Source organism: Oncorhynchus tshawytscha, linkage group LG09 (assembly GCF_018296145.1).
Source record: "Oncorhynchus tshawytscha isolate Ot180627B linkage group LG09, Otsh_v2.0, whole genome shotgun sequence".
NCBI lineage: Eukaryota > Metazoa > Chordata > Actinopteri > Salmoniformes > Salmonidae > Oncorhynchus > Oncorhynchus tshawytscha.
In genome coordinates, this window is record NC_056437.1 from 31,375,724 (window position 1) to 31,401,596 (window position 25,873).

Below are 25,873 nucleotides of genomic sequence, written 5' to 3' on the forward strand. Positions count from 1 at the left end.
AACAAAATGAAAATGAAAGGTGGTGCGGCGATAGCTAGAAGACCGGTGACGTCAACCGCCGAACGCCGCCCGAACAAGGAGAGGGACCGACTTTGGCGGACGTCGTGATAGTACCCCCTTAACGCACGGCTCCAGCTGTGCGCCGACACCGGCCCCGGGGACGACCCGGAGGCCGAGGTGCAGGGCGATCTGGATGAAGATGGTAGAACTCCCGCAGCATAGAAGGGTCCAAAACATCCTCCACCGGGACCCAGCACCTCTCCTCCGGACTGTACCCCTCCCAGTCCATGAGGTACTGAAGGCCCCTCGAGGGGAAGCTGTAACCGTAACACCTCAGTCTCCTCAGGACTTTAAATGGCCCCCAGTGGCCCCATGGCAGGCGGAGGGACAGGTTTCGGGTCGAGAGCCAGACCCAGTCCGTGGTGACGCGCTGGCCTTCTGGGGCACGGCCCCTGAACATGGGTGATGTCCAAAGGGGGCTGATGAGGAACCTACCCCATCTGGAAGGGCGGAGGAGAGCCATCTCGGCCCAGAGCACGAACGCCGCCCACTCCCCCGGCTAGTCCTGACAATAAGACTGCAGAAACCTACCCACATCCTGGTTCACTCTCTCCACCTGCCCATTACTCTCGGGGTGAAAACCCGAGGTAAGGCTGATAGAGACCCCCAGACGTTCCATGAACGCCATCCAGACAGTCGAAGTGAACTGGGGACCCCGACCAGACAATATATCCTCAGGCACCCCGTAGTGCCCGGAAGACATGTGTAAACAAGGCCTCCGCAGTCTGTATGTCCGTAGGGTGACCGGGCAGAGGGAGGAGACAGCAGGACTTGGTGTTACCCTGTGAGGTATTACCCTGTGAGGAAGGAAGATTGGTGAGGAAACGACCGACAGATGCGACCAAGGTCGTTGTGGAACAGGTAAGGGGTGTAGCTTACCTCTGGGCAGGTGCCTAGGAGCTTTACACTGGGCGCACACCGAACAGGAGGAAACATAAACCTTCACATCCTTTGCCAAGGTGGGCCACCAGTACTTACCACTCACACAGCACACCATCCGACTGATGCCTGGATGACCAGAGGAGGGTGACTTGTGGGCCCAATAGATCAACCGTTCATGGACAGCAGATGGAACGTACAGACGCCCAGCGGGACACTGGAGGGGAGCGGGTTCTTCACGTAATGCCCGCTCAATGTCCGCGTCCAGCTCCTATACTACCGGCGCCACCAGGCAGGAGGCCGGGAGTATGGGGGTAGGGTCCATGGGCCACTTCTCTGTGTCATACAGCCAGGAGAGTGCATCTGCCTTAACATCCTGGCCTGAAAGAAAGGGTGACAACAAAACGGGTAAAAAACATGTTCCACCTTGCCTTGACGAGGATTCAGTCTCCTCGCTGCACGGATGTACTCCAGGTTGCGGTGGTCAGTCCAGAAGAGAAAAGGGTGTTGAGCCCCCTCAAGCCAATGTCTCCACGCCGTCAACGCCGTCACCACAGCCAACAGCTCCCGGTCCCCCACATCATAGTATCGCTCCGCCGGGCTGAGCCTCTTCGAGAAGAAGGCACTGGGGCGGAGCTTCGGTGGCGTACCCAAGCGCTGAGAGAGCATGGCTCCTATCCCAGCCTCGGACGCGTCCACCTACACCGTGAACGCCAAAGAGGGATCCGGATGCGCCAGCACGGGAGCTGAGGTAAACAGAGTCCTTAGGTGACCAAAATCCCTGTCCGCCTCAGCCAACCACCGCAAATGCACCGGGCCCCCCTTCAGCAGTGAGGCGATGGGAGCTGCTACTTGACCAAAACCACGGATAAATCTCCGGTAGTAATTGGCAAACCCTAAAAAACGCTGCACCTCCTTTACCATGGTGGGAGTCGGCCAATTACGCACGGCTGAAATGTGGTCACTCTCCATCTCCACCCCTGAGGTGGAAATGCGGTATCCTAGGAAGGAGACGGACTGCTGGAAGAACAGGCATTTCTCAGCCTTGACATACAGGTCATGCTCCAACAGTCGACCAAGCACCCTGCACACCAAAGACACATGCTCGGCGCGTGCAGCGGAGTATATCAGAATGTCATCGATATACACCATTACACCCTGCCTGTGCAGGTCCCTGAAAATCTCATCCACAAGGCTTGGAAGACTGACGGAGCATTCATCAACCCGTACGGTATGACGAGGTACTCATAATGCCCTGAGATGGTACTGAACACAGTCTTACACTCTTCTCACTCCCAGATACGCACCAGGTTGTAAGCGCTCCAGAGATCTAGTTTAGTGAAGAAGCACGCCCCGTGCATTTACTCAATCTCTGTGGCTATGAGAGGTAGCGGGTAACTGTACTTCCCAGTGATCTGGTTAGCCTCTCTGAGCACGGAACCCGGTAGCGGGTTGAAATTCCACAACATACGGTGATCGCTACATAAATAGTCGTATTAAACATTCATGAAAATAGAAGTGTCTCACATGTATCGAAAGCCTAGAATCTTGCTAATCCAACTGCGTTGTCAGATTTAAAAAAGGATTTACTGCGAAAGAATACAATGCGATTATCTGAGCATAGAGTCCCATAAAAAAAACAATTTCAACCAGCACAGGCTTAACATAATCACAAACTGCATTAAAATAAATTGTTTACCTTTGACGATCTTCGTCTGTTTGCAATTCCAATGCTCATTGTTACACAATGAATGATCTTTAGTTTGATAAAATCCGTTTTTATAGCCTAACACGAAACGTTTTGTGAACTGCTTGTGTCGTGAATTCCGTCTAATTCCATTTTCGACGACACATTCCAGGTAAATAACCCACACAGAACGTAACTTTTCCAGTCATGTTTGATTTCACTGCATTCAACTGGTTTGTTTGTAACACAATCAAACCTGATGGGTCATTTAGCGGGATGTATTGAGTGAAAGAAACCGATTTGAAGACAACAAGTCATGAAATCATTGTGCACCAATGATTTGCCCGCTGTTTCATTGATTGACTGTAATTTTAACCCAATGACCACTGATCGTCTTGAAATCTAGCTGGGTAGATAGCTAATGAGCTGAGGTAAACGGCAATAGGTCATGTTTATGTGTTGCAAGACCAACCCATGTAGTAAGCTCAGGCATAAAGAGAGTCATTCGCTATTGAAGTTTCATACCGGAAGGAGAAACACATATTACGCACAGCGTTGTTTCGCATATTAAGCTGTTTATATATCAATCATTATGGCGACTAAGTCAGGGAAAGCTAAATCTAAGTCTAGATATACAGATGTACACACAATTTTAGAATAACTTGATTGGGAAGGTGAGACAGAGATTGTTGTAGGACGATTCATTTAGCGATTGTGGAGGAATATTTTTTGAACGGGAGAGGACATCGTTTTGGACGGGTAAGTTCTTATCATGCTAATGCCCTTGTTTGAAATTAATAATATAAAATATTATTTGTCATTTATTTTTATTTTTTAGAAGCAATATAAAACATGTAATGTCATGAAATGTGAGATGCGTGTGTCTGCCGCCCCACTCCAACCCACATGAAATAGCCTATTTGAGGCTGTTGAGGGGAGGGCAGGCCCACAACAATATCCAAAGTGAAATGGAGACTGTAGATACAGCTGGTCTGTTGTAATATAATAAAGACAGTAGATCTAGCTGGTCTGTCATAATATAATAGAGACAGTATATCTAGCTGAAATGTCATAATATAAAAGAGACAGTATATCTAGCAGGTCATAATAATATATTCAACCTTATGTTCCATGTTCTCTCTCTCTCTCTCTCTCTATATATATATATATATATATATATATATATATGTATATCTGTTTATTATAACTGTTGATACAGGGCTCATATGTGAAACTATTCTAACTGAACATTTTCTTTCACAGTGACACTGACTCCGAATGGCAGCCCCCAGGGCCAAGGTGTCCATCCCCCACTGAAGCTGGTTCATCCAGCTCCTACCACAAGTGGTGTTCATCTGCCTAAATGTATTTCTGCAGGCATGGATGTGCCTCAGGGCCAAAAGGGCACAGCATGGAGTTCTTTGCAAAATGAAGTCCCCCATCACCTGTGCCACATGCTTGGTGACCCTCTGCTTTACAGCAGAAAGAGACTGCTATGGAACCTGGCATCAGCAGCGCAATATTGTGTAGAGCTTTGGCAAAGTGGGTGGGGTTACATCCTTTCTGTTTGGCCCTGTCCGGGGGTCTCATCGGATGGGGCCACAGTGTCTCCTGATCCCTCCTGTCTCAGCCTCCAGTATTTATGCTGCAGTAGTTTATGTGTCGGGGGACTAGGGTCACTTTGTTATATCTGGAGTACTTCTTCTGTCTTATCCGGTGTCCTGTGTGAATTTAAGTATGCTCTCTCTAATTCTCTCTTTCTCTCTCTCGGAGGACCTGAGCCCTAGGACCATGCGTCAGGACTACCTGGCATGATGACTCCTTGCGGTCCCCAGTCCACCTGGCCTTGCTACTGTTCCAGTTTCAACTGTTCTGCCTGCGGCTATGGAACCTTAAACTGTTCATATTTACTCTTGAGGTGCTGTCCTGTTGCATCCTCTACAACTACTGTGATTATTATTATTTGACCCTGCTGGTCATCTATGAACGTTTGAAAATCTCGGCCATGTTCTGTTATAATCTCCACCCGGCACAGCCAGAAGAGGACTGGCCACCCCTCATAGCCTGGTTCCTCTCTAGGTTTCTTCCTAGGTTTTGGCCTTTCTAGGGAGTTTTTCCTAGCCACCGTTTTTCTACACCTGCATTGCTTGCTGATTGGTGTTTTAGGCTGTGTTTCTGTACAGCACTTTGAGATATTAGCTGAAGTACGAAGGGCTATATAAATAAATTTGATTTGATAGAGGACTGAGGGTCTTCCAAATATTGAAAGTGTGTAAATAGTTACCCATGTTATTTTGTAAATGTATATATTTTTTTCTCAAATATTTTTTTTTTTGGGGGGGGGGTGTTAGAATACCATTTTGGTATTTTGTGTATAGTTATTTGTTTGAAAATGTATACCTTCACCAATTTGGCCACTTGGGTACATTTGGGCTATTTGTGTGGGACTGGGTGACTTCATGATAAATGTGGGTGAATTCATGATAAATGTCATGTAGCACACTCATTTTGGAAGTTATCATTCTTTGCACAAGTACTTTAGCCCTCTTATGTTTTTCACTGAAATTGTCCCCATCATCCTATCTGAATGTTTGTTTTATCTTGTTCATTCTAAAGATGATGATACAAAAAAAAAACATATGTTTTTTTTCATTGTATTATCTAAACCAGATCTATTGTGTTATATTCTCCTACATTCAATTCACATTTACACAATCTTCAGAGTGTTTTCTTTCAAATGGTACCAAGAATATGCATATCCTTGGTTCTGTGCCTGAGCTACAGGCTGTTAGATTTGGGTATGTCTCCAGGCGGACATTGAAAAAAGTGTGGGGGTAGCTCTAAGAGGTTTTAAGGCCTCGATAGTCAATACACGGGCGCAGACCTCCCTCCTTCTTCTTCACAAAAAATAAACTAGAGGAGGCGGGTGAAGTGGAGGACCGAATGTACCCCTGACACAGTGATTCGGAGACATATGTCTCCTTAGCCGCCGTCTCCGCCTGTGACAGGGGATACACGTGACTCCTGGGAAGTGCCGCATCTACCTGAAGGTTTATCGCACAATCCCCCCGACGATGGGGTGGTATTGAGTCGCCTTCTTCTTAGAGAAGGCGAGAGCCAAATCGGAATATTCGTGGGGAATGCGCACGGTGGAGACCTGGTCTGGATTTTCCACAGTAGTAGCAGCAATGGAAACCCCCAAACACCTCCCTGAGCACTCTCGCGACCACCCCGTGAGAGCCCACCATTGCCATGAAACAGTGGGGTCATGACAGGCTATCCAGGGAAGGCCTAGCACCACGGGAAATGCAGGAGAGTCCATGAGGAATAGACTGATTCTCTCTCTGTGACCCCCCTGCGTCACCATGACCAAAGGAGTGGTGGCCTCCCTGATAAAGCTGGACCCTAATGGTTGACTGTCCAACGCGTGAACTGGAAAGGGCCTAACCACTGGAACATTGGAGATCCCTATGGGTGAATGCTCTGTCGATAAAATTCCCAGCCGCGCCTGAATCGACGAGCGCCTTATGCTGGGTATGCAGGGAAAACAATGGGCGAATGCTCTGCCGATTTGCAAAAACAGGTGGGCAACAGAGGGCTCTGGGTGAGAATGGTGCAAGCTCACCTGGGATGACGCCAGAGCGCTCGGCCTGCTGCCTCGACCCCCAGAGGAACCATCCCAACACCGACCAGCAGTGTGACCTCTGCGGCCACAGATGAAGGCCCCACTTCCGGTCTCCCTGAGTGAAGCAACCCCCAGCTCCATAGGCACCGGAGCAATGGTGCTAGGAGATGGAACCGACAGAGCCGCGTCTGAACATTCGCGGGTGACCAGCAGGTTATCCAGCCAGATGGACAGATTCATCAGCTGGTCAAAGGTGAGGGTGGTGTCCCTGCAGGCCAACTCCCGACGGACATCCTTGCGCAAGCTGCAGCGATAGTGGTTTATCAGGGCCCTGTCGTTTCATCCCGCTCCGACGGCCAGGGTCCGGAAGTCCAGGGCGAACTCCTGGGTGCTCCTCATCCCCTGCCTCAGGTGGAAGAGACGTTTCCCTTCCACCCTACCCTCGGGCGGGTGGTCAAAGACTGCTTCCGGGTGAACTCCTCGAAGTGGTCCAGCACCGCATCTCCTTCTACCCACACAGCGTTAGCCCAGTCCAGGGCTTTCCCCGAGAGGCATGAGATGAGGGCGGACACCCTCTCACGTCCCGAAGGACCCGGGTGGACGGTCCCCAGATACAGGTCCAGCTGCAGCAGGAACCCCTGGCAGCGTGCCGCCGTCCCATCAAACTCCCTGGGAAGGGCGAGACGAATCCCACTGGGACCGGGTGCAGAGGAGGCGAGTAGTGGAGACACCTGTTGTGCTGGTAAAGGTGCTGCAGAGACTCCCTGTCTCTCCCAGCGGTCCATAGTCTGGACGACGTGGTCCATGACAGTGCCGAGATGGTGAAGCATCGCCGCGTGCTCCCGGACGCGCTCCTCTACCCCCACAATGGAGGCACCCGCTCCTGCTGTCTCCATTGATGGGTGTGGAATTCTGTAACGGAGTGAATGACTGGTTGTCGGGAAGTCAGGCGCAGGAGAGCAGAGATGGGTGATAACAGGAGAACTTTAATATACACCCTGGCCCAAAGGCACAGGCGAGGCAGCACAAAGCACAACCACGGTAACATGAACCGGATTAAACTTAACAAACAAACCTAAGTTTGAAACAAACCTAGCGCAAGCCAGCCTGTAGCGTAACAACCTACACAAAGAACAATTCCACACACAGACATGGGGGAAACAGAGGGTAATATACATATTATAGTCTGATGAGGGAATGTGAACCAGGCGTGTGGGAAAACAAGACAAAACAAATGGAAAATGAAAGGGGGAGCAGCGATGGCTAGAAGACCGGTGACGTCGACTGCCAAACGCCACCCGAATAAGGAGAGGGACCGACTTCGGAGGAAGTCGTGACACTTATGAACATAGAAACTTGCTGTTTGTAACTGTGCTAGAATGGTTAAAAAATATACAGTGCATTTGGAAGATATTCAGACTCCTTCAATTTTTCCACATTTTATTATGTTACAGCCTTATTCTCATTCTAAAAAGTGAAAACAGGTTGTAGACATTTTTGCAAAAAAATGTAAAACAAAAATACCTTATTTACATAAGTATTGACCCTTTGCTATGAGACTCGAAATTGAGCTCAGGTGCATCTTTTTTCCACTGACCATTCTTGAGATGTTTCTACAACTTGATTGGAGTCCACCTGTGGACTCAATTGATTGGACATGATTTGGAAAGGCACACACCTGTCTATGTAAGGTCCCCAGTTGACAGTACGTCAGAGTAAAAGCCATGAGGTCGAAGCTATTGTAGAGCTCTGAGACAGGATTGTGTCTTTAAAAAAATAAAAAATACAAGGCAAGTCAGTTAAGAAATAATTCTTATTTACAATGACAGCCTACCTTGTTCAGGGGCAGAACTACAGATTTTTACCTTGTCAGCTCTGGGATTCGATCCAGCAACCTTTCGGTTACCGGTCCAACGTTCTAATCACTAGTCTACCTGCCGCCCCGAAAGAGGCATTGTGTAGAGGCACAGATTTGGCGAAGGGTACCAAAACATTTCTTCAGCATTGAAGGTCTCTAAAGGGCTCTCTGACCATGAGAAACAAGATTATCTGGTCTGATGAAACCAAGATTGAACTCTTTGGCCTGAATGCTAAGTGTCATGTCTGCAGGAAACCAGGAACCACTTATCACGAGGCCAATACCATCCCTATGGTGAAGCATGGTGGTGGCAGTATCATGCTGTGGGGATGTTTTTCAGTGGCAGGGACTGGGATACTAGTCAGGATCGAGGGAAAGATTAATAGAACAAAGTACAGAGAGATCCTTGAAGAAAGCCTGCTCCAAAAAGCTCAGGACCTCAGACTGGGGGTGAAGATTCACCTTCCAACAGGACAACGACTCTAAGGACACAGCCAAGACAGTGCAGGAGTGGCTTCGAGGCAATGGGAGAAACTCCCCAAATACAAGTGTGCCAAGTTTGTGGCGTCATACCCAAGAAGACTCAAGGCTGTTATCGCTGACAATGATGCTTCAAGAAAGTAATGAGTAAATGGTACGAATACTTATGTAAATGAAATATTTCCGTTTTCTTATACATTTGCAAAAATGTCTAAACCCCTGTTTTTGCTTTGTTATTAAAGGGTATTGCATGTAGATTGATGAAGGGGAAAAACAATTTAATCCATTTTAGAATAAGGCTGCAATGTAACAAAATGTGGAAAAAGTGAAGGGGTCTGAATACTTTCCAAATGCACTGTATATATCAGTATTGGTCGATGTTGCAAATAAAATATTAGATGTAGGCATTGGCCCATAATTTACACATCATGAATCCATAACTTGAAAGTGTAAAGTGCAAAAACAGATAAAACATTTTTTTTATGTGTAGAAATTATAATGGATGAGACTTTGATCAACCTTCATTCACCCACTCAAAAAGACAACCAGAAGTTTGTTGAATATAGTACCAGTCAAAAGTTTGGATACATCTGTTCATTCAAGGGTTTTTCTTTATTTGTACTATTTTCTACATTGTAGAATAATAGTGAAGACATCAAAACTATGAAATATCACATATGGAATCATGTAGTAACCAAAGAAGTGTTAAATATATCAAAATATATTTTATATTTGAGATTCTTCAAATAGCCACCCTTTGCCTTAACGACAGCTTTGCACAGTCTTGGCATTCTCTCAACCAGCTTCGCCTGGAATGCTTTTCCAATAGTTTCGAAGGAGTTCCCACATATGCAGAGCACTTGTTGGCTGCTTTTCTTTCACTCTGAAGTCTGACTCATCCCAAACCATCTCAATTTGGTTGAGGTCGGGGGATTGTGGAGGCCAGGTGATCTGATGCAGCACTCCATCCCTCTCCTCCTTGGCAAAATAGCCCTTACACAGCCTGGAGGTGTGTTGGGTCATTGTCCTGTTGAAAACAAATTATAGTCCCACTAAGCGCAAACCTGATGGGATGGCTTATCTGCAGTATGCTGTGCCAGTCATGCTGGTTAAGTGTGCCTTGAAACAAAATAAATCACTGACAGTGTCACCAGCAAAGCACACTCACACCTCCTCCTCCATGCTTCATGGTGGGAACCACACATGCAGAGATAATCCGTTTACCTACCCGGCATCTTACAAAGACACGCAGTTGGATCCAAAAATCTCAAATTTGAACTCATCAGACCAAAAGGACAGATTTCCAATGGTCTAATGTCCATTGCTCGTGTTTCTTGGCCCATACAAGTCTCTTATTGTTATTGGTGTCCTTTACTAGTGGTTTCTTTGCATACATTTGACCATGAAGGCCTGATTCACACAGTCTCCTCTGAACAGTTGATGTTGAGATGTGCCTGTTACTTGAACTCTGTGAAGCATTTATTTGGGTTGCAATTTCTGAGGTTGGTAATTCTAATGAACTTATCCTCTGCAGCAAAGGTAACTCTGGGTCTTCCATTCCTGTGGCGGTCCTCATGGGAGCCAGTTTCATCATTGCGCTTGATGGTTTTTGCAACTGCACTTGAAGAAACTTTCAAAGTTCTTGACATTTTCCGTATTGACTGACCTTCATGTCTTAAAGTAATGATGGACTGTTGTTTCTCTTTGCTTATTTGAGCTGTTCTTGCCATAATATGGACTTGGTCTTTTACCAAATAGGGCTATCTTCTGTATACCCTGTACCTTGTCACAACACAACTGATTGGCTCAAACACATTAAGAAGGAAAGAAATTCCACAAATGAACTTTTAAGAAGACACATCTGTTAATTGAAATGCATTCCAGGTGACTACCTCATGAAGCTGGTTGAGAGAATGCCAAGAGAGTGTAAAGGTGTCATCAAGGCAAAGGGTGGCTATTTGAAGAATCTCTAATCAAAAATATATTTTGATTTAACACTTTTTTTGGTTACTAAATGATTCCATATGTGTTATTTCATAGTTTTGATGTCTTCACTATTATTCTACAATGTAGAAAATAGTAATAATTTAAAAAAACTTGACTGGTATTAATACCCTTTTAATTGTGATTTTTCAACTGAACTGCAGCACTCTCAGAACCCCTACTTCCTGCAGCTATGTTGGTCAGGGCAAAGCTGTCTTCCCACATAATAAGGCTAAATGTGTTGCTATAACACATTTCCTATACAACTTGCAGTGCCATTAACATTGGATGACATTAGCTGCTTTGCATTTCATGAAAACATCTGGGTAGCTTTGATGTGTCGTCTACACTGTGCTGTGGCAACAGAAGTGGTATTGGTTTGTTTTATCTAATAATCAGCTGAGGTGACAATAACTTTTGAGATAGTGCCGACGGCATTCCTATTGGTTTAATGGAAACGTGATGACATGTAGGATTTACTCACGTAGTATAAAACCTCCCCTCTATAACGGATCCAAGGCATCGTGGACAGGACTTCTTACCAGTGACAACTGTACATCAACTGTATATCAAATACTGGAATCCTCCTAGCTGCCACACTACAACACTTCGGAATCATGAGTGAGGTAGGTGTACCTGCTTTATTTCAATTATCGCTATCATAATAGCGTAGGCTAATAAACGAATCTATGGATAGTCTGCTGCTGCTAATTTCAGTATTCAAACGGAGCGCAAACAAATCGTGTCAAAGTAGCCAATTAGGATACAGCGTGAAATAAAATAAATTGTTTGTAGTTTCTGCTATGGCAACGATAGTAAACGTTTCGCTAGAATATAAGCAAGTGTCAGTGAAGTCCAGCCGATCTAAAATGATTTATTATCCAACTCCCGGTAAACCAACCCAAAACGGTCCTCTCTGAACCACCACTGGTAATTTTTGTCCTTACGTGGAATTTTTTGTTTAGTTTGTTAATACAATGATGCATGCTTTGGAAATATAGCTTTGGAAATATAGCCTGGGTGCTTATCTTTGTAGGGTAGACACCTTAAAGTAAACACAATTCCAGGCCTGGTCTCATAGACTAGACGTAACATAGGAAACGTAAATCCAGGATGCTCAAAATAGTGTAATACAGTATATCACACTTGTTACGGTTACCTAAGACAGAAGGTTACTTTTACCTCTTAAGGATCTGCCCCTTTTTTCCCCCAATTTTTGCCTAAAAGGACATACCCAAATCTAACTGCCTGTAGATCACGACCCGAAGCAATGATATCCATATTCTTGGTACCATTTGAAAGGAAACACGTTGAAGTTTGTGGAAATGTGAAAGGAATGTAGGAGAATACAACACAATGGATCTGGTAAAAGATAATACAAATATAAAAACAACTGTTATTTTGTATTTCTATGTACCATCTTTGAAATGCAAGAGAAAGGCCACAATGTATTATTTTCAGACCAGGTGCAATTTCGATTTTGCAGTGTATGTGCAAACATTTTGACTGATCCAATGAATCATTGCATTTCTGTTCAAAATGTTGTGTCATGACTGCCCAAATGTGCCTAATTTGTTTTATTAATAACTTTTCATTTTCAAAATTGTGCACTCTCCTGAAACAATAGCATGGTATTCTTTCACTGTAATAGCTACTGTAAATTGGACAGTGCCGTTAGATTAGCAAGAATTTAAGCTTTCTGCCCATATCATATATGTCTATGTCCTGGGAAATGTTGTTGTTGCTTACAACCTCATGTTAATCGCATTAGCCTACATTAGCTCAATCGTCCCATGGAAGGGACACCGATCCTGAAGAAATCTTTAAGGCAAAATTAAAGGAGTGTGGTTGGTCAAGGTGGACAGGTAGGCAATATAACACAAACATTTTTTCATATCATGTTGAAATCAGTTGACAACTCAACCAAATGTAAATCAAATTATACGTTGAACTGACATCTGAGCCCATTGGGATATCATACAAATTGTAATTCGTAACAAATAATACGAAATGGATGAAAGACATCCACAAATGAATACATACCATACAAAACCTAACATAGCATACTAAATGGAGGGAAACAGATTTACTTTTACTATGTTACGTCTACCCTTGAATCCAGGTTGCAGCCCAGCAGCAGCTCCACATTTGTTTTCTGGTGCATTATGATTTTAATGTATTGTTAGAAGAGAACCATAAATCATCTGACTAACTCTATACTTAAAAGTGAGGACATACTAGGATTATAAACTGTCAATTAGCCCAATGACAAGAGGAAACATGAATTTACGTGGTTACATAATAACTGAAGACTTTTGTTGAATGGTTACAGTTTCATATGGCCTCTAATCTGGCAGAAATCACCGAAGAACTCCGCTCCAGGTGTTCCGCGCGCAAAATACCAATATTCCGGGAAATTGAAAGCAGGTTGTCTAATGGCCGCTGTTGCTGTAAGAGCCATACATAGTCAAAATGTTTTATGCAGTCTTTATTTAACGGTTGTTGTCATACTGTAAAGGCCTACTCAATCATGTAGTCTTCTCATTTAATATTTTGCATTTGAAGTAGGCAGAACTACTTAAGAGGCCTACATAAGGGAATATTCTACCTGTGTGAGAATCATTTGATAAACAAGATTGTTGAGCTATGACATGTAAATTAATGCTTAATCCAGCATGAATAGTATGTGTTAGTTGAAGCGGGAGTGATATTGACCTAGACACAAAGTCTGCCAATCAACCGAATGCATCAGTCAGTTCAGTTAAGCCATAAAACCATGTCTATAACAATCATGTCTCAGCTGAAGGCAATTGGTCTCTGCGTTTATTACACTGCTAGAGAAAAACAGAACAAGCCATCCCAGAATCCAGTATATGCAAACACTGCACTGAGCGCCTGAAAAGAGTACACCCTACAGTCACTGAATAATTCAAGGTATACCGGTGACCCATTGCAATAACACATTCTGTTCTGTCACTGCATGCGCAGAGCAGGGGGAAATGGAAATAAGTGAGGCCCCCAATCTTGGACCTTATCACTGTCTCTCGTTCCCTCAGAACAATGGGCCAATCTTAGAAACAATTGAGCTGCATTTTCTTTGGTCACTTTCCCGGTGTATAGGCTAGTACAGTTGGCCTCGTGCAACACAATTGCTTTCTGTCAATGGAATCCAGCAGCAGTTGGCTGAGAGAGACAGAGAAGAAGAGCCAGACAGGGAAAGAGAGCCAGACAGAGAGAGAGAGACAGACAGACAGACAGACAGACAGACAGACAGACAGACAGACAGACAGACAGACAGACTGGCTGGCCGTGGTAGTGGCAGATGAGGCTAGTCTTCTTAGCTCTACAGCAGCCCCCCCTCCCCTCTCAACAGCTGCCCCCTCCTCTCTCTACAGCTGCCCCCTCTCTATCCTGGTACACATTCTGCCTGGATAGGTGGTCCAATGGAGAGGCTCGGTCAGTGGCTGCCTCAGTGTGTGTGTGAGGGAAGCATTCCCAGGCAACTCTACCCAGTGGGATCCCGAGTGGCGCAGTGGTCTAAGATACTGCATCTCAGTGCTCCAGGCATCACTACACTACCTTGGTTCCATCCCGGGCTGTATCACAACCAGCCTTGATTCGATGTCCCATAGGACGGTGCACAATTGGCTCAGCGTCTTCCGGGTTAGGAGAGGGTTTGGCCGGGGTAGGCCGTCATTGTAAAATAATAATTAGTTCTTAACTGACTTGCGTAGTTAAATTAAAAAAATACAAATTAAACACATTGAGTAGAAAACACATAACACACCTGGGTTTTGGATTGGCTTTCTAGGTGTGTTAGCTACCGGTCTTTAGTGCAACATTAAGTCGACATCAACCAAAATCTACTTGTGATGACAATTATGAAAGATATGAAAAATGATTGTTGTCTATCAACAATGACAAGCCACTGGGGTCTGACAATCTGGATGGAAAATTACTGAGGATAATAACAGACGATATTACCACTCCTTTTTGCCACATCTTCATTTTCAGCCTACTAGAGAGCGTGTGCTCTCAGGCCTGCATGGAAGCTAAAGTCATTCCGCTACCCAAGAATAGTAAAGCCCCATTTACTGGCTCAAATAGCCAACCAATATCAGACTGTTACCATCCCTTAGTAAACCTCTGGAAAGAATGGTGTTTGACCAGATACAATGCTATTTCACAGTAAACTAATTGACAACAGAATTTCAGTGTGCTTTTAGGGAAGGACACTCAACAAGCACAGCACTTACACAAATGACTGATGATTGGCCGAGAGAAATTGATGATAAAGGGATTGTGGGGACTGTCTTGTTAGACTTCAGTGCGGCTTTTGACATTATCGATCATAGTCTGCTGCTGGAAAAATGTATGTGTTATGGCTTTACACCCCCTGCTATAATGTGGATAAAGAGTTACTTGTCTAACAGAACACAGAGGGTGTTCTTTAATGGAAGCCTCTCAAATATAATCCAGTTTGAATCAGGAATTCCCCAGGGTAGCTGTTTAGGCCCCTTGCTTTTTTCAATTTTTACTAACGACTTTGAGTAAAGCCAGACGCGTCAGCTACTACAGCGACTGAAATGACTGCAACACTCAACAAAGAGCTGCAGTTAGTTTCAGAGTGGGTAGCAAGGAATAAGTTAGCCCTAAATATTTCTAAAACTAAAAGCATTGTATTTGGAACAAAACACTCACTGAACCCTAAACCTCAACTAAATCTTGTAAAAAATAATGTGGAAATTGAGCAGGTTGAGATGACTAAACTGTTTGAAGTAACCCTAGATTGTAAATTGTCATGGTCAAAACATATTGATGCAGTAGTAGCTAAGATGGGGAGAAGTCTGTCTATAAGAAGGCAGAGCATCGCTTTATTAACAACACTATCAACAAGACAGGTCCTACATACAGGCCCTAGATTTGTAACATTTTGACTACTGTTCAGTCGTGTAGTCAGGTGCTACAAAAAAGGACTTAGGAAAATTGCAATTGGCTCAGAACAGGGCAGCACGGCTGGCCCTTGGATGTACACAGAGAACTAATATTAATAATACGGGATGTCAATCTCTCCTGACTGAAAGTGGGGGATAAATTGACTTCATCAGGTATTGATGTATTGAGGTATTGACAAGTTGAATGCACCGAGCTGTCCAAACTACTGGCACATAGCTCAGACACCTACGCATACCCCACAAGACATGCCACAAGAGTTCTCTTCACAGTCCCCAAGTCCAGAACAGACTATGGGAGGCACACAGTACTACATAGAGCCACGACTACATGGAACTATATTCCACATCAAGTAACTGATGCAAGAAGTAAAACTAGATTTGTAAAACAGATTTAAAAAATCGCTTTATGCAACAGCGAGGACTGTGAAGCAACACAAATATTGGCACAGATACACACACACACACACACACACACACACACACACACACACACAATAACATACGCACTATACATACATATGGATTTAGTACTGTAGATATGTGGTGGAGTAGGGGCCTAAGGGCACACAGTGTGTTGCGAAATCTGTGAATGTTTAAAAAAAAATTATAAACTGCCTTAATTTTGTTGGACCCCAGGACGAGTAGCTAATGGGGATCCATAATAAGTACAAATACAAAATACACTGAGGTATGAGATCATACTGTACGTCGTTGTTACAGCCATCGTCGGGAATGAGACCAAAGCGCAGCGTGGAAAGTGTACATCTTCTTTATTTAAAATGAACAACAAAAAAACAACAAAAGATAAACGAACATAAATTTCTGCAGAGCTATACAGCTACTGTGCAAAAACAAGATCCCACAAACTCAGGTGGAAAACAGGCTGCCTAAGTATGATTCCCAATCAGAGACAATGATAGACAGCTGCCTCTGATTGGGAACCATACCCGGCCAACAAAGAAATAGAAAACTAGAATGCCCACCCAAATCACACCCTGACCTAACCAAATAGAGAAATAAACAGGCTCTCTAAGGTCAGGGCGTGACCGTCGCAGAGCACCTATCTGACAATGATTCTCCCTGCTCATGTTTATATAGGTTTCTATGGTACTGCATGAACACAGGATTTTATAAATGAGATCACTCTACCCCTACCTATATGTACATATCTGCCTCAATTATCTTGTACCACTGCACATCGACTCAATACTGGTACGCCGTGTATATAGCCAAGTTATTGTTACTCATTGTGTATTTGTTCCGTGTGTTATTATTGAAAAAATATATCTTTACATTGTTGTGAAGGGCCTGTAAGTAAGCATTTCAATGTTAGTCAAAACCTGTTGTTTACGAAGCAAGTGACAAATAAAATGTGATTTAATAAGACATTACAAAGTGGGATCTTGCAGCACACAAGACATTCACTAGCTTCCCATCTCCATGATGGATTTATATGCCCATAAAGAATCAAGCCAAGGCTTTAGAAGGGCTCTGTGAATAAATAATTAAATGGAAATCAATGCCAATAGTCCCCACTAGCTCACCTCCCACCCCACCACCCATTTACTTTCACACAAAGTTTCTACCTATAAATAGGCCTAAATAATCTCACCAGTTTGTGCCCAGTATGAAGACAATGGTATGTAATGACAATGTGTTCCAAACAATGTGCAGGTAACCAGTCAAGATGGGGCCCAGTATTGGGTTACTACTGGGTTATATAATCAGACTATGCATGTGTGGAGTAGAAAAGAGGTGGTGCGCACGGTGTATGGGGGAGGGTGGGAGATAATCAGAGAAAGAATCACATGCAATCATAAACCAGTCACACACCCTGGTCCCAGTCTCAGCCAGAGCCTGAAGAATTGCTTGGTCTCAGTGTCTTTTAAACACATCGCAACCGTCCCCGCTGCAGCCTCCTGGCTGGGGGCTTTAGGAGCCATCTGTGGTCTTGAAAAGCAGCTGGGTAATTTCTTAAGTATACGCCTGTGTATTATTTGTAACTGCATCTGTACATGCATTAAGTTCTTGTGTCAGGCCTCTGGCGATAGCATTATAACCCGGGCCCTAAATCCACATTATCTCCACATTTAGAGACAAGTGACCGTCCCTCTGTCAACAGGCTAGATTGGAATGCTCTCCACAAATACTCAGATATTAAGCAGATTTGTTCAATATTTTTTTGTTGCATGCAGGATTATGTAAATCCGCTCGGGTGGAGATTTGGTTCTGTCTGTGGTGCGGTGTATCTATCCCGTCCTGTCACATCTCCAACCAAAATCAAATCTAGAATCGGCTTTCTATTTCACAACATAGCCTCCTTCACTCACACCGCCAAACTTACCCTAGTAAAACTGACTATCCTACCGATCCTCGACTTTGGCGATGTCATCTACAAAATAGCTTCCAACACTCTACTCAGCACACTGGATGCAGTCTATCACAGTACCATCCGTTTTGTTACCAAATCACCTTATACCACCCACCACTGCGACCTGTATGCTCTAGTCGGCTGGCCCTTGCTACATATTCATCGCCAGACCCACTGGCTCCAGGTCATCTATAAGTCTGTGCTAGGTAAAGCTCCACCTTATCTCAGTTCACTGGTCACGAAAACAACACCCACCCGTAGCACACGTTCCAGCAGGTATATCTCACTGGTCATCCCCAAAGCCAACACCACATTTGGCCGCCTTTCCTTCCAGTTCTCTGCTGTCAGTGACTGGAACGAATTGCAAAAATCGCTGAAGGTGGAGACTTTTATTTCCCTCACCAACTTTAAACATCAACTATCTGAGCAGCTAACCGATCACTGCAGCTGTACATAGTCCCATCTGTAAATAGCCCACCCAGTCTACCTACCTCATCCCCATACTGTTTTTATTTTATTGACTTTTCTGCTCTTTTGCACACCAGTATCTCTACTTGCACATCATCATCTGCTCATTTATCACTCCAGTGTTAATCTGCTGAATTTTAATGGCCTATGGCCTATTTATTGCCTACCTCCTCATGCCTTTTGCACACACTGTATATAGACTTTCTTTTCTCTGCTGTGTCATTGACTTGTTTGTGTTATTGGCTTGTTTATTGTTTACTCCATATGTAACTCTGTGTTGTTGTCTGTGTCATACTGCTTTGCTTTATCTTGTCCAGGTCGCTGTTGCAAAAGAGAACTTGTTCTCAACTAGCCTACCTGGTTAAATTAAAAAAACATTCAGATTTAGACAGGTCAGGCTCATTCAACAGCCATGATATCTTAATGTGTTGATGAGACACTCACTTGTTTAATTTCACAGCCTCTTCACAATGGCAACAAATCACAACACTGTTTGTCCTATTGCCTTCAAATTTATTTTGGGGTAAAAATAAGCATTTTAGTACGTTGCGCGTGATGTCATTATGAAATTATGAAACACGATGTGATAAAACACTGCCTCCACAGTGAAGGTGCAGTGTGGCTAAGAAGATGGGTAGATGATCCAGAATGTTCTATCCCTGTAGAGACTTGGGGGACCCAAACAACAGATGCTTAACGTGCTGTAAATAAACCTTACCAATGTCTCTGAGTTAGTTGTCGATTGTGATCGTGCAGGCAGATAGATAAAGTAGATGAAGAGAGATAGATTGGTAGATATATAGACAGAAAGAGCAGCACAGCCAGTGTCGCCTCCAGGCTTAAAAACAGGGTGCAGTCAGCCTTGTTTGATTAGCTTTGAGAGCATGGTCCAGTGGTTTGGTGTTTTCCATGTGAGTTGTCAGTGTAGGTTAAGATGACAAGTACTGAAGTATGCCATTCATATGGATGTGTGTACAGTAGATGCAGAATAATAAGGAAATGGTTCGTTGATTCAAAAACCATCAATCATGCATGCTATGATCAACTAACAGTGGTATATAACTTCATTTTGACATATTTTATTACATTGCTATGATATAGAAACTTAAACTGTTTCATAACATCCTCTATTTGAAAATAGTATTATTTAAATCTTAACCTACTGATTCTCTGTCTAAGTAATGGCAATGCATCAGACAAAGAGTCCAATATGGAACTGCATCCAACAATTTGGATGCATGGTGGCCTTGGTGCCTACTTAGCAAAGCCCTCTGTTTCATCATCAGAAGTGGACCACCAGGCCCCCTCTTCACTCTAGCCTTTTCTACATCAATGGAAAAGGAGAATGAGAGAAGGTTGCTACCAATTAGTGTAAAAAGGTCGGTGTAGCAGAGGCGAGGGAGGTAGGGAAGTGTAGTGTCTCTTTGTGTCCTTTTTACCCTCGTTTCTACTGATGAAAGTCAGAAAGAGGGAATTAAATTCAGCTCAGAAGTGCCTGTTCGACAGATTTAGGCACCAATTCAGTCAATGGAAGTCTGAGGAAATTAGCCAAAGTACATTTTTTGTTGTTTTTGACCTGAACAATATTTTTGAGTTAATCTGTTAGTGGAAACGTCATATTAATTGGTATAATCTCTTTTGAATGACTAACTGGCATCTGACAGAGTGCATAGGTATAATTCTTTTAAATCATATGTTTCTCTGAAATTGAAATTGGTCACAGTCCTCAGATCAGTCCATTATGTAATACTCCACGGTGTACGAAACATGCAACATTACGCTGGTGAGACATGATCCTGGTTCAGAATTATTCAGTGCTCATTGTGAATCACGATGCCACACTCTGACCCTAATCGCCCCTCACAATGAGCAGAGATTATGATAAAATGATCTGTAATCCAGCTAAATTGTCTGATCCCTGTCTGCTGTGCACTCCCCATAACCTGGTCCACAACATAGGGCTAACATCAGAGGTGTGGGATGGGGACAGACACCAGGAGAAGGAGAGGAGGCAGATTTAATTTCTAGCAATTATTAAAGGTTACTTCAAGTTTCACTTCGTTGATCTATGTGCATGCACGCAGGTGGGTGGAGTGGGATTTTTGGAGTAGAGGACACCTTTTGGTAACATTATATCGTCGCTGGTCCAACACCCATTGTCAAGGTGGCAATAGCATACAGCCATTCAATCTCCATCGACAAATATTGGCAGTAGAATGGCCTCACTGAAGAGTTCAGTGACTTTCAACATGGCACCATCATAGGGTGCCACCTTTCCAACAAGTCAGTTTGTCAAATGTCTGCCCTGCTAGAGCTGCCCCAGTCACCTGTAAGTGTTGTTATTGTGAAGTGGAAACGTCTAGGAGCAACAAGTGGCTACCGAGTTCCAAATTGCCTCTGGAAAGAACTGTTCGTCGGGAGCTTCATGAAATGGGTTTCCATGCCCGAGCAGCTGCACACAAGCCTAAAATCACCATGCGCAATGCCAAGCGTTGACTGGAGTTATGTAAAACTCGCCGCCATTGGACTGGAGCAGTGGAAACGACAGATGAAATGGGTTTGGCGGATGTCAGGAGAATGCTACCTGCCTGAATACATAGTGCCAACTGTAAAGTTTGGTGGAGGAGGAATTATGATGTGGGGCTGTTTTTCATGGTTTGGGGTAGGCCCCTTACTTCCAATGAAGGGAAATCTTAAGGCTACAACATACAATAACTTTCTAGACAATTCTGTGCTTCCAACTTTATGGCAACAGTTTGGGGGATGCCCTTTCCTGTTTAAGCATGACAATGCCCCCGTGCATAAAGCGAGGTCCATACAGAAATGGTTTGTCGAGATCGGTGTGGAAGAATTTGACTGGCCTGCACAGAGCCCTGACCTCAACCCCATCAAACACCTTTGCGATGAATTGGAACACTGACTGCGAGCCAGGCCTAATTGCCCAAAATCAGTGCCCGACCTCACTAATGTTCTTGTGGCTCAATGGAAGTAGCAATGTTCCAACATCTAGTGGAAAGCCTTCCCAGAAGAGTTGAGGCTTTTATAGCAGCAAAGGGGGGACCAACTCCATATTAATGCCCGTGATTTTGGATTGAGATGTTCGCCAAGCAGGTGTCCACATACTTTTAGTAATTTAGTGTATGCCCTGGTAAATATACTTAATCTTGCTAGTGTAACTTAAAATATTATCCCAGTTTGATATGCTGCTTGTGTACAGTCGTGGCCAAAAGTTTTGAGAATGACACAAATATTAATTTTCACAAAGTTTGCTGCTTCAGTGTCTTTAGATATTTTTGTCAGATGTTACTATGGAATACTGATGTATAATTAAAAGCATTTCATAAGTGTCAAAAGCTTTTATTGACAATTACATGAAGTTGATGCAAAGAGTCAATATTTGCAATGTTGACCCTTCTTTTTCAAAACCATCCTGACTGATGGCAGCCCATTCTTGCACAATCAATGCTTGGAGTTTGTCAGAATTTGTGGGGTTTTGTTTGTACAACCGCCTCTTGAGAATTGACCACAAGTTCTCAATGGGATTAAGGTCTGGGGAGTTTCCTGGCCATGGACCCAAAATATTGATGTTTTGTTCCCCGAGCCTCTTAGTTATCACTGTTGCCTTATGGCAAGGTGCTCCATCATGCTGGAAAAGGCATTGTTCGTCACTAAACTGTTCCTGGATGGTTGGGAGAAGTTGCTCTCGGAGGATGTATGGTACCATTCTTTATTCATGGCTGTGTTCTTTGGTAAAATTGTGAGTGAGCCCACTCCCTTGGCTGAGAACCAACCCCACACATGAATGGTCTCAGGATGCTTTACTGTTGTCATGACACAGGACTGATGGTAGCGCTCAACTTCTCTTCTCCGGACAGGCTTTTTTCCGGATGCCCCAAACAATCGGAAAGGGGATTCATCAGAGAAAATGACTTTACCCCAGTACTCAGCAGTCCAATCCCTGTACCTTTTGCAGAATATCAGTCTGTCCCTGATGTTTTTCCTGGAGAGAAGTGGCTGCCCTTCTTGACAAAAGTCTTCACCTCACTGTGCGTGCAGATGCACTCACACCTGCCTGCTGCCATTCCTGAGCAAGCTCTGTACTGGTGGTGCCCCAATCCTGCATCTGAATCAACTTTAGGAGTTTCCTAGCACTTGCTGGACTTTCCTGAGCGCCCTGAAGCCTTCTTCACAACAATTGAACCGCTCTCCTTGAAGTTCTTGATGATCTGATAAATGGTTGATTTAGGTGCAATCTTACTGGCAGCAATATCCTTGCCTGTGAAGCCCTTTTTGTGCAAAGCAATGATGATGGTACGTGTTTCCTTGCAGGTAACCATGGTTGACAGAGGAAGAACAATGATTCCAAGCAACACCCTCCTTTTAATGCTTCCAGTCTGTTATTCGAACTCAGTAAGCATGACAGAGTGATCTCCAGCCTTGTCCTCGTCAACACTCACACCTGTGTTAACGAGAGAATCACTGACATGATGTCAGCTGGTCCTTTTGTGGCAGGGCTGAAATGCAGTGGAAATGTTTTTGGGGGATTCAGTTAATTTGCATGGCAAAGAGGGACTTTGCAATTGATTGCATTTCATCTGATAACTCTTCATAACATTCTGGAGTATATGCAAATTGCCATCATACAAACTGAGGCAGCAGACTTTGTGAAAATTAATATTTGTGTCATTCTAAACTTTTTGCCACGTCTGTATTTATTCCCATATCAGATAAAAATAGAACATTATCATGTTTTGATCCTGGAGAAAAAGCACATGGCTAACAAGCTGGCTACAGCAGGTTCTATCATTTCACAATAGCCTGTAGTAAACAAAATACCTTTTTGGGTGGATTCTTGATGTTTTTGTTTACAGTTTGAACAGTCGCTGAGATTATATTTGGTTATCAATGCAAAATACGCTACTTTGATGAATAGCCTTTAGAGCTTTTAGATCAGCTATATCAATCAAGCGACAACACTGCCCCCACAGCTGCGGAAGGAATGATACAGCATGTCTCAATTTTCAGGTAGTAAAAATGTGTTTTGAATGCTGGAGCATTTACAAGAAGATGCTCCTTTTGGTATTAAAAATGACATTGCAACACTCCGAATCTTGCATCTGCGTAGAGCTTGTAGTAAGCTTTACACTGCAGACACATTTAAGCATGGAAGCAGTCCTGGGTTCAAATTGTATTTAAGATCTTTCAAATACTTTGATTGTTAGACTTAGACTGCCAAGTATGCCAGATGGGACTAAAGTATGCACTTTTGGAACTATTCCATTTGTTCCATTGCGCCAGACCCATATATTTGGCAAACTCATTCAAGCACAGATAAAGTATTGAAAGAAAACAAACTATTTGAACCCAGTTTTGCATGTCTCAGAGAGTCATAAAGGGAGGTTAGCATCTGAGCTCCAGTTTCTCATAACAGTCAGTCTCGGGACATTTGTTTTATTCTCATTCAGCATTAATCTCAATAAAGTAACATAAATACGATGCATTTATAGCAACGCCTAAACATCTAATACCCCATTGTTTTTATGATGCTTTCGTAACACATTCCATGTGATGCCAAAGGATTACACTTACTGTATAATAACCAGCTACATATAGCCATGTCCTCGAGCTAGGACTGAGGCACAGGATTGACTGTATGGATCAACTTCTCATTATGATTACTCATCCTAATAGAAATACAGTGCAGACAACAGCCGTCATGTTGTCTGGGCCTGTATTCATTAAACATCTCAGAGTAGGAGTGCTGATCCAGGATCAGGTCCATTCATTCGAATCTAAAAGACAAAACTGATACTACTGTAAAGCAGCGCTCCTACTCTGAGACGCTTGTATATACAGATGTGCTGCTGAAAGATGTTGTGCACTTTGTTGGATGTGTGCTGAGAGAGAGAGAGCCCTGGAGTCTGTCTAATGCGTGTTAATGTTTTATGGGGAAACCATGCTGGTGTATCATTAGTTTTGCTCCGGTTATTCCAGCAGGGAGAAAAACTGCTACTTCCTGTCTGTCTGATAATATGTACTGTAGTTAGTACAACACATACAGGTCAGTGAGGGAAGGAAGGTTCTGTTAACACAGCGCAGCCAGGGCAGATTGGATGTCAATGGAAGTACCCGACTTGGAATGAGTGGCCCACTAGAAGCACAGCACTCACATGTCACTAGGTCCCTCTTCTTCTATAATTAGAGATTCATGTCTTGCTGGATTGTCTGTCTCTACATAAAGATTTTCCGTCCTTCAATGTTTACCATGACAACGCATGGAATGATAATGACCTTTTATACAAAGACAGTAATCCAGAATCTGAACTTTCCAGAAAGTATGGACGGAAAGAAAAACATTAAGAACTTACATTATACTCAGACAGTATCTGGAATTATGATGCTCATACCTAAGTCTGAAGCCTTGTTATTGTCATTGCAAAATTCCACTCTCCTTTGTTACATCAGTCAGTGTGCAGACTGAATGAACATAGGCAACATTCCCAGGTCTAAAGTGAAGAGCAGAGGCAGAATCTACTCAATTGACTTCTATGCTGATATTAACAAACAGCTAAATGCAATGCCGGAGAGAATGAACTAAAGTTCAACAACTGTCACTTAACACTGTCACGAAGAGGAGGCCATCTCAAAATAGTCTCTCCCACGGTCACTCCTACCACCAAGGTCGTCCCCTAACTTTCCTTCTCTCAGCGGCACCGCTGACCTAGTCTGTATCTAATAATGACGATGTCAGCTTCAGATTCTGGATAGATGGATGAGTCAAGCCTGTGTGACTCACTTGGTAGAGCATGGCACTTGCAACGCCAGTTCGGTTCCCAAGGGTGACCGTGTGAAAATGTATGCACTCCCTTCTCTAAGTTGTTCTAGATAAGAATGTGTGCTGAATGACTTAAATATAAAGTTGAACGCCTTAACTGTGCCCTCCAACACCAGAGCATTAACGCATGAGAGGAAGACCTTTACCATTATGCCATCCCATTCAAACATGGACATCCTCTATCCTCTAAACTTGGCTTCTGTGTGTCTGCTTAACGAGTAGGCATTCTAGCACTACCCTTCAAGGTAGATGGACACTTGACAGGATTCCAGCGATTATTAGGCTAAGTAATAAATTCTGTATGTGCATGCATTGAATTTTTGCCCATTTCCATCCAACGTTGCCAAGCCCTGAGCTTTTAAGCTGGATATCGGGCTACAAAACAGAATTATGGTTAAGCCAGAGTTATCTAATGTGTTGGCAGCTGAGCTCAGGAGATCCCTTTCCTCCCATAGAGCCTGGAATAATGACAAAGACCATCTCAGCTTAAAGCTCTGCCTTGAAAGCATTCATTTAAAGGAGACTCTTCTTGTGTCAGGTCTTTTTGATTAGGGAACATTGGCGTACCGGTATGCTAATGAGTTTCGACACCGGGTAATGTGTGAAGAAGGGGTTATTCTTAGGTTAATACAGTGAGGGTTCCATTGGTCAGTGGTGAAAATGGTTCATTTG

At 43.7% G+C, this 25,873-nt stretch overlaps 1 protein-coding gene across 2 annotated transcripts in view; it reads left to right on the plus strand.

Moving 5' to 3' along the window:
- Positions 1-11,061: 11,061 nt before the first annotated feature.
- LOC112259119 (calmodulin regulator protein PCP4) overlaps positions 11,062-25,873 on the plus strand; it is a 31,242-nt gene continuing 16,430 nt past the window's right edge. For both annotated transcript variants that reach the window (XM_042326806.1, XM_042326807.1), the window contains exon 1: positions 11,062-11,198. In XM_042326806.1, coding sequence (XP_042182740.1) covers positions 11,190-11,198 — 9 coding nt within the window. In that variant the 5' untranslated portion in view covers positions 11,062-11,189. The remainder of the gene's footprint in view (positions 11,199-25,873) is intronic.